General features: G+C 43.7%; 1 protein-coding gene across 1 annotated transcript in view; it reads left to right on the forward strand.

The window, feature by feature from the left end:
* The first annotated feature begins 1,097 nt into the window (after window positions 1–1,097).
* Window positions 1,098–12,782, forward strand: part of kifap3b (kinesin-associated protein 3b) — a 17,064-nt gene continuing 5,379 nt past the window's right edge. Inside the window, exons 1-14 of the mRNA XM_063016550.1 lie at window positions 1,098–1,182; window positions 2,560–2,691; window positions 3,328–3,479; window positions 3,676–3,734; window positions 3,831–3,972; window positions 4,060–4,159; window positions 4,801–4,925; window positions 5,018–5,116; window positions 5,695–5,873; window positions 5,970–6,132; window positions 8,458–8,558; window positions 9,152–9,260; window positions 9,739–9,851; window positions 12,563–12,728. Coding sequence (XP_062872620.1) covers window positions 1,151–1,182; window positions 2,560–2,691; window positions 3,328–3,479; window positions 3,676–3,734; window positions 3,831–3,972; window positions 4,060–4,159; window positions 4,801–4,925; window positions 5,018–5,116; window positions 5,695–5,873; window positions 5,970–6,132; window positions 8,458–8,558; window positions 9,152–9,260; window positions 9,739–9,851; window positions 12,563–12,728 — 1,672 coding nt within the window. The 5' untranslated portion in view covers window positions 1,098–1,150. The remainder of the gene's footprint in view (window positions 1,183–2,559; window positions 2,692–3,327; window positions 3,480–3,675; window positions 3,735–3,830; window positions 3,973–4,059; window positions 4,160–4,800; window positions 4,926–5,017; window positions 5,117–5,694; window positions 5,874–5,969; window positions 6,133–8,457; window positions 8,559–9,151; window positions 9,261–9,738; window positions 9,852–12,562; window positions 12,729–12,782) is intronic.

Raw genomic sequence — 12,782 nt, forward strand, 5'->3', positions numbered from 1 at the left:
AACAGGCGGCCCGTGTTCCTCCGTATTAAATCTGACAATCTGAAGCAGCACAAGATCCTGAAACAGAGCGGCTGCGTCTGAAAACACCAACAATGGATCTTCTCTTCTATCTCCTTCCATCTGAAAATCATTTCCTCCAACTACGTGGGATTGTAATGGCTGAAGTATTTATGATCCACCAGTTCCTTGGAGACGAGGGTTTTTATGCCGCGTCAAAGCTGGGAATGAGACAAAGTGAGATAGAAATGACCATTATTATCTATTTTAAGACAGATGTGGTTTTGATCGGGCTCCCGACTGGTACCACAGATAATCGTTTGCCCTGACCCATGTCTGTGAATCAAAGTCCCTTTTTTCCGTCAGCGCCCAGCAGACCCACGTTTGGAGCAAAGTAACGAGTCCCAGAACTTATTTTTCTCCAAATTTTGTCATTTCCAGTTTCCCATTGCATTTTGTCTGCATGACACCCATATTGACTGAAAGGGGCGAGGGTCTAGCACTCACCTCCTCTGATTCGTGAAGACGCCAAGCACTTCTTGTTCACTGGCCTCTGGATTCTTACAGAAAGCTTTAACTTTGAGAGTATGGGAGATAAAGTAATAATTGAGAGTGAGAAGGGCCTGGGTTTGATTCCCCGGTCCATTCTGTCTGTTTGCATGTTCTCTTTGTGTCAGTTTCTTCCCACAAGTCCAAAGACGTGCAGTCAAATCAAGCTGAGTTATGAGAAATCACTGGAGACATGTCCTGAATGTTTCCTACCTTTTCCCCCCCAATGAATCAGACCCACCGCGACCATGACCAGGATGACGTGTCTGTAAAACGGGCCATAAACGAACGACTGGTACTCTCCGGTCCTGTAGATGGGGTACTAATACACCCCTCGTCTGTATTCCACCTTCCTATCCAAGGAGAGAAATCCTGTACCGGACCAGTAGCGGGCCGTATCTCTATTTACTTCATCTACCCTGCAAATCTACACTTTGTTGTATTTACAGTAAGGGTGCTAAACACACTATCTAGTGCACTCGGGTATGATTAATGAGGGATTTGGGACTGAGCCGGTGAAATCGCCTTACTGCTGTGGACACTGTGGAGAAATCCTCTTAAATCTAAGTATTATTAAAGAAATAGATTCTACTGAGAGAATAACATGCAGGCCGATGAGGGACAATATCTCAAACGGTACATTACATTCGATTATTTATAGGAATAAAATACATTTCGTGCTGTTTATTCAGAATTTTATGCAGTCTGGGTTTATTTTGCATGATCGGTCACACCCACATCTCATATCTATTGTTTACATGGTATAACAACAAATGACACAATTATATTTAAATTATTATTTACATATTATTTAGTCTTTTTTTCTTACATTATTTCATATACTTAAACTTTATTATGCTTGTTTATTATGCACAGGACACCAAATCACTTCGCATCATCCAAATCATTTAGATTCCTACAAATAAAGGTTGCACGATATATCGATTATTAATTGCAATATTAAAATTTGCTGGTTTACGTGTGGATTAAAAATGACTGTAAAACTGTGGACGTGAATATTAAGTGGATCTCATTGCAGCTGTCTCATAGCCTCCGTTTTCTGGAATGCTTGCCATTTTTTGGAACACGACTGCAGGAATTCACTTCCATACACTTTCATTCAGCCACGAGATCATCAGTAAGGTTTGGTACTGATGTTGGGCTCGTAAAAAGCATTTCACATCATCCTGAAGTTCTTGGATTGGTTGTAAGACGGTGTACAAGCTGGCCAAGTTCTTCCACATCAACCCTGGAGGAACAAACTGTGTGTACTGGGGTATTGCCATGTTGAAGGGCATTCCCTAAACTGTTTCTACAAAGGTGAAGGTATAGCATTCTTTAGAGCACCATTCTGAACTGTATCTGAATGATAGAACTACTCCAGAACACATTTCCACAGTCCAGTGGAGTCCAGACCCATATGCTTTACACCAACGGTCCCCAACCTTTTTTGCACCATGGACCGGTTTCATATAAGATATAATTTCTCAGACTGGCGGGCGGGAGGATTTAAAATAGAATAACAATAGTACTCACAAATTATGGAAAATCAGTGGGAACTCTGAGCTTTTTTCGCTGCAACAAAACGCTGCTCCCACCTAGTGGTGATAGGAGACAATAACACCCGAAGTGTGTTTCATGAGTTTTGTAGCGTCTCTAATTATTTATTCTTTCTGTGCTTCCCGGTAATAAATGACCCATGGACCGGTACCAGTCCTCGGCCCAATGGTTGGGGACCACTGACTTACAGCACTCCAGTCAGTGCATTAATGTCTCTTCCAGATGCAGTTTGTAACTCAGTAGTGAAAGTTGCAATGTAAGATCAATGCCCATGTACTGTCTTAGTACGGTTGAGCTGTTGTTCCTCCTAGATGTTTCACAATAACAGCTATGATAACTAATTATATTGGTATTTTATACGTACAGCAAGTCAGTGAGGAGCAACGTGTAGCAAATAATCACAATATTTTGGCGCATATTTACCTACAGATGTGGTATTACTCTGTTTTTTAGGAAAGTGAAGCCAGGGAACGTTGACGTGCACCCCACAGAGAAAGCATTGGTGGTGCATTATGAGGTGGAGGCGTGCATCCTGGGAGAGAACGGAGACTCGGTGCATGAGGAGCGCAAGGACTGCCAGAAGATGTAATCTTTTATATTTAAATATAAATAATTGTGTCTATAAATTACTATAATGTTGTCCCTTTAGATGTAGTCAGTCAGCAGAACAAAATTAATCTATAGGGAACAACTGTTTCACACAGATAGTGTCTGAAGAGTCTGAAGAACAACCTCACACGTACGTGCTCATACCTGGCTGGTTAAGCTTGATCAAATACCACAGAAAACATGTTTGTACAGTTCCAGAGTCCAACAGCAGTGTGCTTTACACCACACCAGCCAGTGTTAAGCGTGGTGCTTGCCGTTCCAATAAAAAGCAGACTCAGACATGTGATGGATTGGCGGCCTGTCCAGGGAATTCCTGCCTTGTGCCCAGTGGTTTTTTAGTGGAACCGGACCCACCGGAACCCTGACCAGGATGAAGCAGCTGATAAAACTGAAATAAAAGAAGAAAAAAGATTAATATTAGCTGGCACGGGAATTTAACCTCTTTTATTTCAATGTAAAGAATTCTAATTAAAATTCTAATTTTAATACAGTGCAGCTGAAGGGTGAGTCTGTGTGACGGTAGTGAGTACCAGAGATACTTTCACCGTAGTAAGATCCGTTCCGGTGTGAAACGATGATCCGGCTGATGGACGTTTGTGTTTGTTTGGTCAGAATCCGGCTGAGGAGTCTGAACGCCGGCACTGATGTTCACTCGCTGGCCAGGAAGGTGGTGGAGGAGTGTAAGCTCATCCCCCTGTCCAAATTAGCCGAGGTGGAGCACCTGCTCTTCTACCTGCAGAACCGCAGGACGCCCAGCGGTAAAGGTACGCTGACTGAAAAAGATCCGGGGTTCGAATCTTGGGGCGTGCCTCGCTTTTGGGAGGTGCACTAATCGGTGCGCTCACAGTGCTGGTCCCAGGCCTGGATACACTGAGCCAGATCACATATTCAGACCAGAATGATGCGCAAAGGCGACGCTTAAATATTTTGACATTTCTGATCTCGCTGTGTTTTGAACAGAGAAGGAAGAGAAGAGGGAGGTCAGGCCGAGAGAGCTCACCCCCTTCGAGGGAATGGAGGTACAGAACGGAGACCTAAAGTTGGACTTCTTTTATCCTCGCTGGCTCTCAGATCTGTTGATTTATTTATTATTTGTGTGTTGTGTTGTGTTGAAGCTGGACGAGGAGGCGAACATCAACCAAATCGACGACTACGTGGAGCTGCTGTACGAGGGAACGGCGGAGAAGATCAGAGGCTCGACGCTCATCCTGCACCTCGCCCGAAACCCTGATAACCTGGAGGAACTCCTGCAGAACGGTAACACAGACGCTCACACTTCACCGGGTGCACCATGTGGCCAAAAGTATGCGGACGCCTGTCCTAACGGTTCTGCTCTGTGCTCAGAAACGGCGCTGGGCGCTCTGGCTCGCGTGTTGAGAGAGGACTGGAAGCAGAGCATGGAGTTAGCCACCACCATCGTCTACGTCTTCTTCTGCTTCTCCAGGTATCTGAATCGATAATTTAATGCTAATCTTTGTGCCCCGCCCTGCTCCCCACGTCACCGCTGTTTTAGCCGACTAAGCTAACATTCTCACGAAGAGCCGAACAGCGCATGGAGAGTCACGCTCTTCCTATCTGACCCTGCCTCCCTAAGACACAGCCCAGCCTGTCTGCCGGGCGCCAGGCCAGGCTGGAAGCACCGCTAAGATTAGACCGCTACACAACCCGAGCGCTTTCTTGTCCCAATCTAGTCATATCCAATTCCCCCGACTCTCTACTGCTGCAGACCTCCACTCCTGGCCGAAGAGGGTCAGAACTAACATACGCCCGCGTCCGACACGTGTGCAGTACCGGACCGCTTCTCTTCATCTGCACTATGTAGGTTCATGTGGAGACCCGTATCGCGCACGGAGGGTCACACACTGACCTCCATCATTCCCCGTCTCTGCGCAGTGCCATCGTTCAGCCAGCAGGGGTTATCAGGAATCCTTCCCGCCCTCTTTCCCCTGGACAAGCCAGTTATGTCTGTATTTGCCTAGCGGTTAATGTACTGTACTAGTAATCAAAAGGTTGCTGGTTCAAGGCCCTTAACCCTCAATCGCTTAGACAGTACACTTTACTATCCGCTGTGTGTTTGTCCGACAGTTTCTCTCAGTTCCACGGCCTGATCACGCACTACAAGATCGGCGCTCTGTGCATGAACATGGTGGAACACGAGCTGAAGAGATACGACCTGTGGCAGGAGGAGCTGGAGAAGAGGAGCAAAGCTTATATCCTTACTGATATGAAGAATTAGCATAGCGTGTGTAGCATTAGCTAAACGGTGTGAACGCGAGGTTCCTCCTTGACGTTGTTGGTTCACGTGATGAAGACGCTGAGAACCAGAACCTGAGGAAGGAGCAGGAGAAAGCTTATAAGAAGTACCAGAGTCTCCTGATGAAGCAGGAGCAGCTGCTCAGAGGTGAATTCACTGTTTTATTTGGGTTCCTACAGCTGTGGTGCACAGCCCCAGGGTCCAGGGTTCGTGCCTGTTCCTCCAGGTATTCTCCAGTCTGGAAGTTTAGGTGCTTCCAACAGTTTAGGGATTTTTAGGCATTTTTATCTCCCAGCATGCACAAAGCGAGGTTCACAACATGTGGGCGTGGTTTTGATAGATTTGGTGGAACTAACCTGCACAGAACCCCCTTTGGGATGAATCGGAACACCATCTGGTTCAACATGACTTCACAAATGCTCCTTTGACTCCATTCTTCGCTTTTCCAGAAGAATGGAGGCTGTTATAGCTGCAAAGGGAGGGCGACTTTATATTAACGCTCAGGGGTGTCACACGAGCTCATGTTCACGTGTCCACGTACTTTTGGTCACACAGTGTTGGTTTGCTAGGCTAAATTGCGCTGCAGTGGACCGCCCTGCGCTGGCGTCACTTTTTACGAACCCCCGATTACTTCAAAGCGTTTTGCACCAGGTTACCGTGGTTACCGCTTTGATCTTTCGTCTCCTTCGGGTTTTGGATTCCTAACCGCCGTGCTGTCGTTCCAGTGGCTCTGTACCTGCTCCTGAACCTGGCCGAGGACCCCCGCACCGAGCTGAAGATGAGGAACAAGAACATCATACAGCTGCTGGTGAGAGCGCTGGAGCGGGAGAACGAGGAGCTGCTGGTGCTCGTGGTGTCTTTTTTGAAGAAGCTCAGCATCTTCTTGGAGAACAAGAATGACATGGTGAGCTGCGTAACGCCGGACTCCTGATCACGACACCGACCATGGAGACTTTATTTCACAGTGTGTGTGTGCGTGTGTGTGTGTGTGTGTGTTTAGGCGGAGTTGGACACGGTGGAGAAACTGGCTCGTTTCGTACCGTGTGAACACGAGGACCTGCTGAACGTCACCCTGCGCCTCCTGCTGAACCTCTCGTTTGATACGGGACTGCGCGACAAGATGGTTCAGGTGGGGCTTCTGCCCAAACTCACCGCCATGCTGGGTACGTGTGTATAAATCTATAAATCTACACCCCTGCATCACAGCCCATCTGGTCCATATACCAGACTGGCACAGTTTTTACACCGGATGTGTTTCCTGGCGCAACTCTCATGTTTCTGTCCGGGCCTGGGACCTGCACTGAGAAAGCATTAACAAGTGCACCTCCCAGTAACTAGGCTATTTGGCTCTCTGAGTGTTCTTTAAGCATTCTGTGAATGTTCTGGGAGTGTTCTGTGAATGTTTTCTGTTCTGTGAGTGTTTTCTGTTCTGTGAGTGTTTTCTGAGTGTTCTGTGAATGTTCTGTGAGTGTTCTGTGAATGTTCTGTGAATGTTCTGTAAGTGTTCTGTGAATGTTTTCTGTTCTGTGAGTTCTGTGAGTGTTCTGTGAATGTTCTGTGTTCTGTGAATGTTCTTTGAGTGTTCTGTGTTCTGTGAATGTTCTGTGAGCGTTCTGTGAATGTTCTGTGAGTGTTCTGTGAATGTTCTGTGAATGTTCTGTGTCCTGTGCATGTTCTGTGAGCGTTCTGTGAATGTTCTGTGAGTGTTCTGTGTTTTGTGAGCGTTCTGTGAGCGCTCTGTGTTCTGTGAGCGTTCTTTGAATGTTCTTTAGGCGTTCTGTAAATGTTCTGTGAGTGTTTTGTGAATATTCTGTGTTCTGTGAGTGTTCTTTAAGCGTTCTGTGAATGTTCTGTGAGCGTTCTTTAAGCGTTCTGTGAATGTTCTGTGTTCTGTGAATGTTCTGTGAGCGTTCTTTGAGTGTTCTTTAGGCGTTCTGTAAATGTTCTGTGAGTGTTCTGTGAGCGTTCTGTGAGTGTTCTTTGAATCTTCTTTAAGCGTTCTGTGAGTGTTCTGTGAGTGTTCTGTGAGTGTTCTGTGAGTGTTCCGTGAGTGTTCTGTGAGTGTTCTGTGAGTGTTCTGTGAATGTTCTGTGAGCGTTCTGTAAGTGTTCTTTGAGCGTTGTTTAAGTGTTCTATGAGCGTTCTGTAAGTGTTCTGTGAGTATACGGGGTTCCGGCAGCTCTGGTTAAAGCTTCAGTCCTCTGTAATCATTCTGTACGTGTCGGTCTCTCCGATAGTGAGGCGGTAATGTGGGTGTCAGGAGCTCCTAATGAGAAACACGTTTTCTGATTATTAACCACAATAACATTCCTCTGGTTTCCTCGCTTTAAAGAAACGCAGCCCCTCCTCTGTCCTTCACTTTGCCTTTGTGTCATTTACTAATTTTTTGTTTGGGGTCGTGACTCCCAGTGTTCACATCTGGGCCTCCATGTGTTCGTGTGATGAGGAACGTCTCAGGGAGTCTCGGGGAGGAACGTCTAGTTTCTACTGTACAAATACGAGATTAAAGACAACTAGTCACAACTTGGTCTTTATAAGAGAGATAAACACCCACCCAAGTGTGTGGTAGTGACGTTGATGATTAACCGAGACCCAACAGAAAATCACTGTTCAGTTAATCGGTTGATTAAAAAGATTGTTGACGGCTGATATTTAAATAAAAAGCAGAACCGCACCTCAGCTCCACTTAATCCTGCGTTCACACTGGCAGCCGTACTTTGGGGTAGCATATTTGGGCTACCTTTGTGGCACCAGAGCGCCCCCTCCCCAAGGTAGGACCCCAAAAACCTTGTTTGATTAAAATAATGCTGTGGAGAGAAGCTTTGAGGTGTCGTAAGCATCTTGATTTGTGTATTTAGCTGTAATAAACTGCTATTAATTTTCTTGGTTTAAAATAATGGTTTTAAATGTTCTGATCCTGATATTTATAAACACAATACACGAAGGGGGTTATAACTGACTCTAGGTTGTTTTGTACATTTTATCATAAACTAAGGGACAATAAACAGTAAAAATTCTCAAGAGCAGTTCTTATAATATTGGAATAATAATATTCTGGTTTAAACAGAATGTTCAACCAGCAGGGTGGCTCGGTGGGTAGCACTGTCGCCTCACAGCAAGAAGGTTTGTTCCCCAGACGGGGCGGTCCTGGTCCTTTCTGTGTGGAGTTTGCATGTTCTCCCCGTGTCTGCGTGGGTTTCCTCCGGGAGCTCCTTATATATATATTAGACACTGAATTGCCCTATAGGTGAATGATTAGGTGTGTGTGATGTGTGTGCCCTGCTCCAGCACCCACCGCGACCCTGATTGGATAAGCGGTTAAGAAAGTGAGCGAGTGTTTTAACCAGTAATATCAAGAATGGCCTGTAGGTGGCACACTATATTAGCTGCTTTTATCTGTTATTTAGACTGAAGGTGCGTTATAGTGACCGTGTCAGGATTCGGGACCAGTCCTGTAATATTTCTGTGTTGTTCTTTCTGTGCTGCAGGCAGCGAGAGTCATAAGCAGATAGTGATGTGCATCCTGTACCACATCAGCATAGACGATCGGTCCAAATCCATGTTCGCCTACACCGACTGCATCCCTCAGGTAACAGGGGTGGGGGGGACGGGACAATGAACCCAAAAACATCTATACACTCCTGAATGGAGAGGCTTTTGTCTTTGATTTTATTAAATCAGACTACTACCATCAGTAAAAACATGATATTTTGGGTCTGCATGTTTACGTATTCATCCTGAGTGTGGCACAGCTCGTTGCGTGGGTGCTGCACATCAACAGGAGTACCAGGGACCTGGGTAAGGGGTTCTGGGTTTCATCCCTATGTCCATGTGGGCAGAAGTTGAATTGGTGACCCTGACCTGCCTCTAGTGAGCGAATGAGAGACAGACTGCTGCTTTTCCTAAAACCACTTTTGCTGAATTGTTGTCCTCTTTAAACCGCTTGTCTTCTCTAATTGGGTGTAAATTCCTACCAGATGGCAGTAAAAGTAAAACCAGGTTGGGGGGCGGGGTGTTATTGTGCCTAATTATTTCACCATGGTGTGAAGTAAAATCAGGGCATCTCAGAGAGCGAGGCACACAATAAAATCATCAGAATATCTGGGCAGTTCAAGGGTGCATCGGATAGAGTGGCTATGTAATGAGATTTAATCATGGCTCTGTGTGTGTGTGTGTGTGCAGTTGATGAAGATGATATTTGAACACAGAGAGGAGAGAATTGATTCAGAACTGATTTCCTTCTGTATAAACTTGGCCGCCAACAAGAGGAACGCTCAGATCATCTGTGAAGGTAAAATGAGATGAAAGTTTCCTCTGTGCACCTCCCCAGGTACTTTTGTTCCCTTCATGTTTTCTTTGATGGTGTGTAGTGCTTTGGTGTGTGTGTGTGTGTGTGTGTGTTTATAATTTAAATAAATTATAGTTAATATTTTGTAAATAATAAACAATAATTATATAATTCATATATACAAAATTTTAATGAATATGTATTTACATTTTAATAAATAATTAAAATAATATATTAAATTTATGTATAATTTAAATATTTATTTATTATTTGTAAGTTAATATTTAATGAATAATAAATCTATATATGTAATGCTAATAAATATTTAATATCATGTTAAATAAAATATTTGTTATATAATTTATATATTTAATATAAATACAATATTTAATTTATTATTTCATAAATTATAAATATTTAACATTAAATATATAACCCCCACCCCATGCTCTGGATTATCTGTGGTTATTTATGTTGGCAGAAAACGGTCTGAAGATGTTGATGAAGCGAGCGCTGAAGTTCAAGGATCCTCTGATGATGAAGATGATCAGGAACATCTCACAGCATGATGGGCCTCTCAAACAGCTCTTCCTGGTCAGTATGAGTCCACGCGCTCGTCTCCCGCTCACTAGGTAGCGCTGTTCTGTACCGTAATCCTGGACCTTCGGCCTACGTCTGTGTGATTTTTTTAGCTAAAATAACTGCCGCTCTTCTTCTCATAGGACTTTGAAGTATGTCTGTAGGAATTTGTGCTTGTTTAGTGAAAAGGAAAGAGCGTTTGTATGGCTGGTGTTCCGGTTCATCCCAGAGCTGTTGAGTGGGGCTGAGGTCGGGGCTCTGTGCAGGACGCTGGAGTTTCTTTAAACCGAGCCTTTACATTTGTAATATATTTCATTTAATATTTAATGAATAATAGTTAATATTTAATTTATATACATATAGAATAGAACGCCTTTATTTGTCATATATACAGATGTACAGTACAACAAAATTCTTTCTTCGCATATCCCAGCTTGTTTGGGTCAGAGCGCAGGGTCAGCCATCCATCATACAGCGCCCCTGGAGCAGAGAGGGTTAAGGGCCTTGCTCAAGGGCCCAACAGTGGCTGCATGGCAGAGCTGGGATTCGAACATTCAACCTTTCGGTTGATAGACCAAAGCTCTACCCACTAGGCTACCACTGTCCCAGTTAAAATATAAATAAGTATTTAACTAATTTAATGGCATATTTAATAAATAATATATAATTTAAATAAATGTTTAATATATTTTATAGTAAACAAGTCTTTATTATATTATTTATATATGTATATATAATTTCAACAAATATTTGATATATTTAATTTCAATATTTAATAAATTATATATATATACTGTATGTATATATATATATATATATATAGTATATATATATATACAGTGTATCACAAAAGTGAGTACACCCTTCACATTTCTGCAGATATTTAAGTATATCTTTTCATGGGACAACACTGACAAAATGACACTTTGACACAATGAAAAGTAGTCTTTGTGCAGCTTATATAACAGTGTAAATTTATTCTTCCCTCAAAATAACTCAATATACAGCCATTAATGTCTAAACCACTGGCAACAAAAGTGAGTACACCCCTTAGTGAAAGTTCCTGAAGTGTCAATATTTTGTGTGGCTACCATTATTTCCCAGAACTGCCTTAACTCTTCTGGGCATGGAGTTTACCAGAGCTTCACAGGTTGCCACTGGAATGCTTTTTCACTCCTCCATGACGACATCACGGAGCTGGCGGATATTCGAGACTTTGCGCTCCTCCACCTTCCGCTTGAGGATGCCCCAAAGATGTTCTATTGGGTTTAGGTCTGGAGACATGCTTGGCCAGTCCATCACCTTTACCCTCAGCCTCTTCAATAAAGCAGTGGTCGTCTTAGAGGTGTGTTTGGGGTCATTATCATGCTGGAACACTGCCCTGCGACCCAGTTTCCGGAGGGAGGGGATCATGCTCTGCTTCAGTATTTCACAGTACATATTGGAGTTCATGTGTCCCTCAATGAAATGTAACTCCCCAACACCTGCTGCACTCATGCAGCCCCAGACCATGGCATTCCCACCACCATGCTTGACTGTAGGCATGACACACTTATCTTTGTACTCCTCACCTGATTGCCGCCACACATGCTTGAGACCATCTGAACCAAACAAATTAATCTTGGTCTCATCAGACCATAGGACATGGTTCCAGTAATCCATGTCCTTTGTTGACATGTCTTCAGCAAACTGTTTGCGGGCTTTCTTGTGTAGAGACTTCAGAAGAGGCTTCCTTCTGGGGTGACAGCCATGCAGACCGATTTGATGTAGTGTGCGGCGTATGGTCTGAGCACCGAAAGGCTGACCCCCCACCTTTTCAATCTCTGCAGCAATGCTGACAGCACTCCTGCGCCTAGCTTTCAAAGACAGCAGTTGGATGTGACGCTGAGCACGTGCACTCAGCTTCTTTGGACGACCAACGCGAGGTCTGTTCTGAGTGGAACCTGCTCTTTTAAAACACTGGATGATCTTGGCCACTGTGCTGCAGCTCAGTTTCAGGGTGTTGGCAATCTTCTTGTAGCGTTGGCCATCTTCATGTAGCGCAACAATTCGTCTTTTAAGATCCTCAGAGAGTTCTTTGCCATGAGGTGCCATGTTGGAACTTTCAGTGACCAGTATGAGAGAGTGTGAGAGCTGTACTAGTAAATTGAACACAACTGCTCCCTATGCACACCTGAGACCTAGTAACACTAACAAATCACATGACATTTTGGAGGGAAAATGACAAGCAGTGCTCAATTTGGACATTTAGGGGTGTAGTCTCTTAGGGGTGTACTCACTTTTGTTGCCGGTGGTTTAGACATTAATGGCTGTATATTGAGTTATTTTGAGGGAAGAATAAATTTACACTGTTATATAAGCTGCACACAGACTACTTTTCATTGTGTCAAAGTGTCATTTTGTCAGTGTTGTCCCATGAAAAGATATACTTAAATATCTGCAGAAATGTGAGGGGTGTACTCATTTTTGTGATACACTGTATATGTAATATGTTTAATTATATTGTTAATTCATAATATACAGTATATAACATAATTTAAATAAATATTAAATATATTTAATTTAACATTTTATAAATAATAAATATTATGATAAATATTAATCATTATTATTATTTATTATTAATTAGTTTTACATTTACAGCATTAGGGAGACACTTTTATCTGAAGTAACTTATAATTGTGATCATATAGAATCTAAGTAACTGAGGGTTTAAACCGCCGCAGGATTACGTGGGGGACCTGGCGGCTCAGATCAGCCCTGAGGAGGACGAGGAGTTTGTGATCGAATGTTTGGGGACGCTGGCCAACCTGACCGTCCCTGACCTGGACTGGGAGCTGCTGCTCAGAGAGTACAACCTCGTACCCTACCTGAAGGAGCGCCTCAAACCTGGTAATGCCTCATGTGTGTGTGTGTGTGTGAGTGCTTTACCTCAGGCGTGGCCCT

This window comes from Trichomycterus rosablanca, chromosome 20, assembly GCF_030014385.1.
Source record: "Trichomycterus rosablanca isolate fTriRos1 chromosome 20, fTriRos1.hap1, whole genome shotgun sequence".
NCBI lineage: Eukaryota > Metazoa > Chordata > Actinopteri > Siluriformes > Trichomycteridae > Trichomycterus > Trichomycterus rosablanca.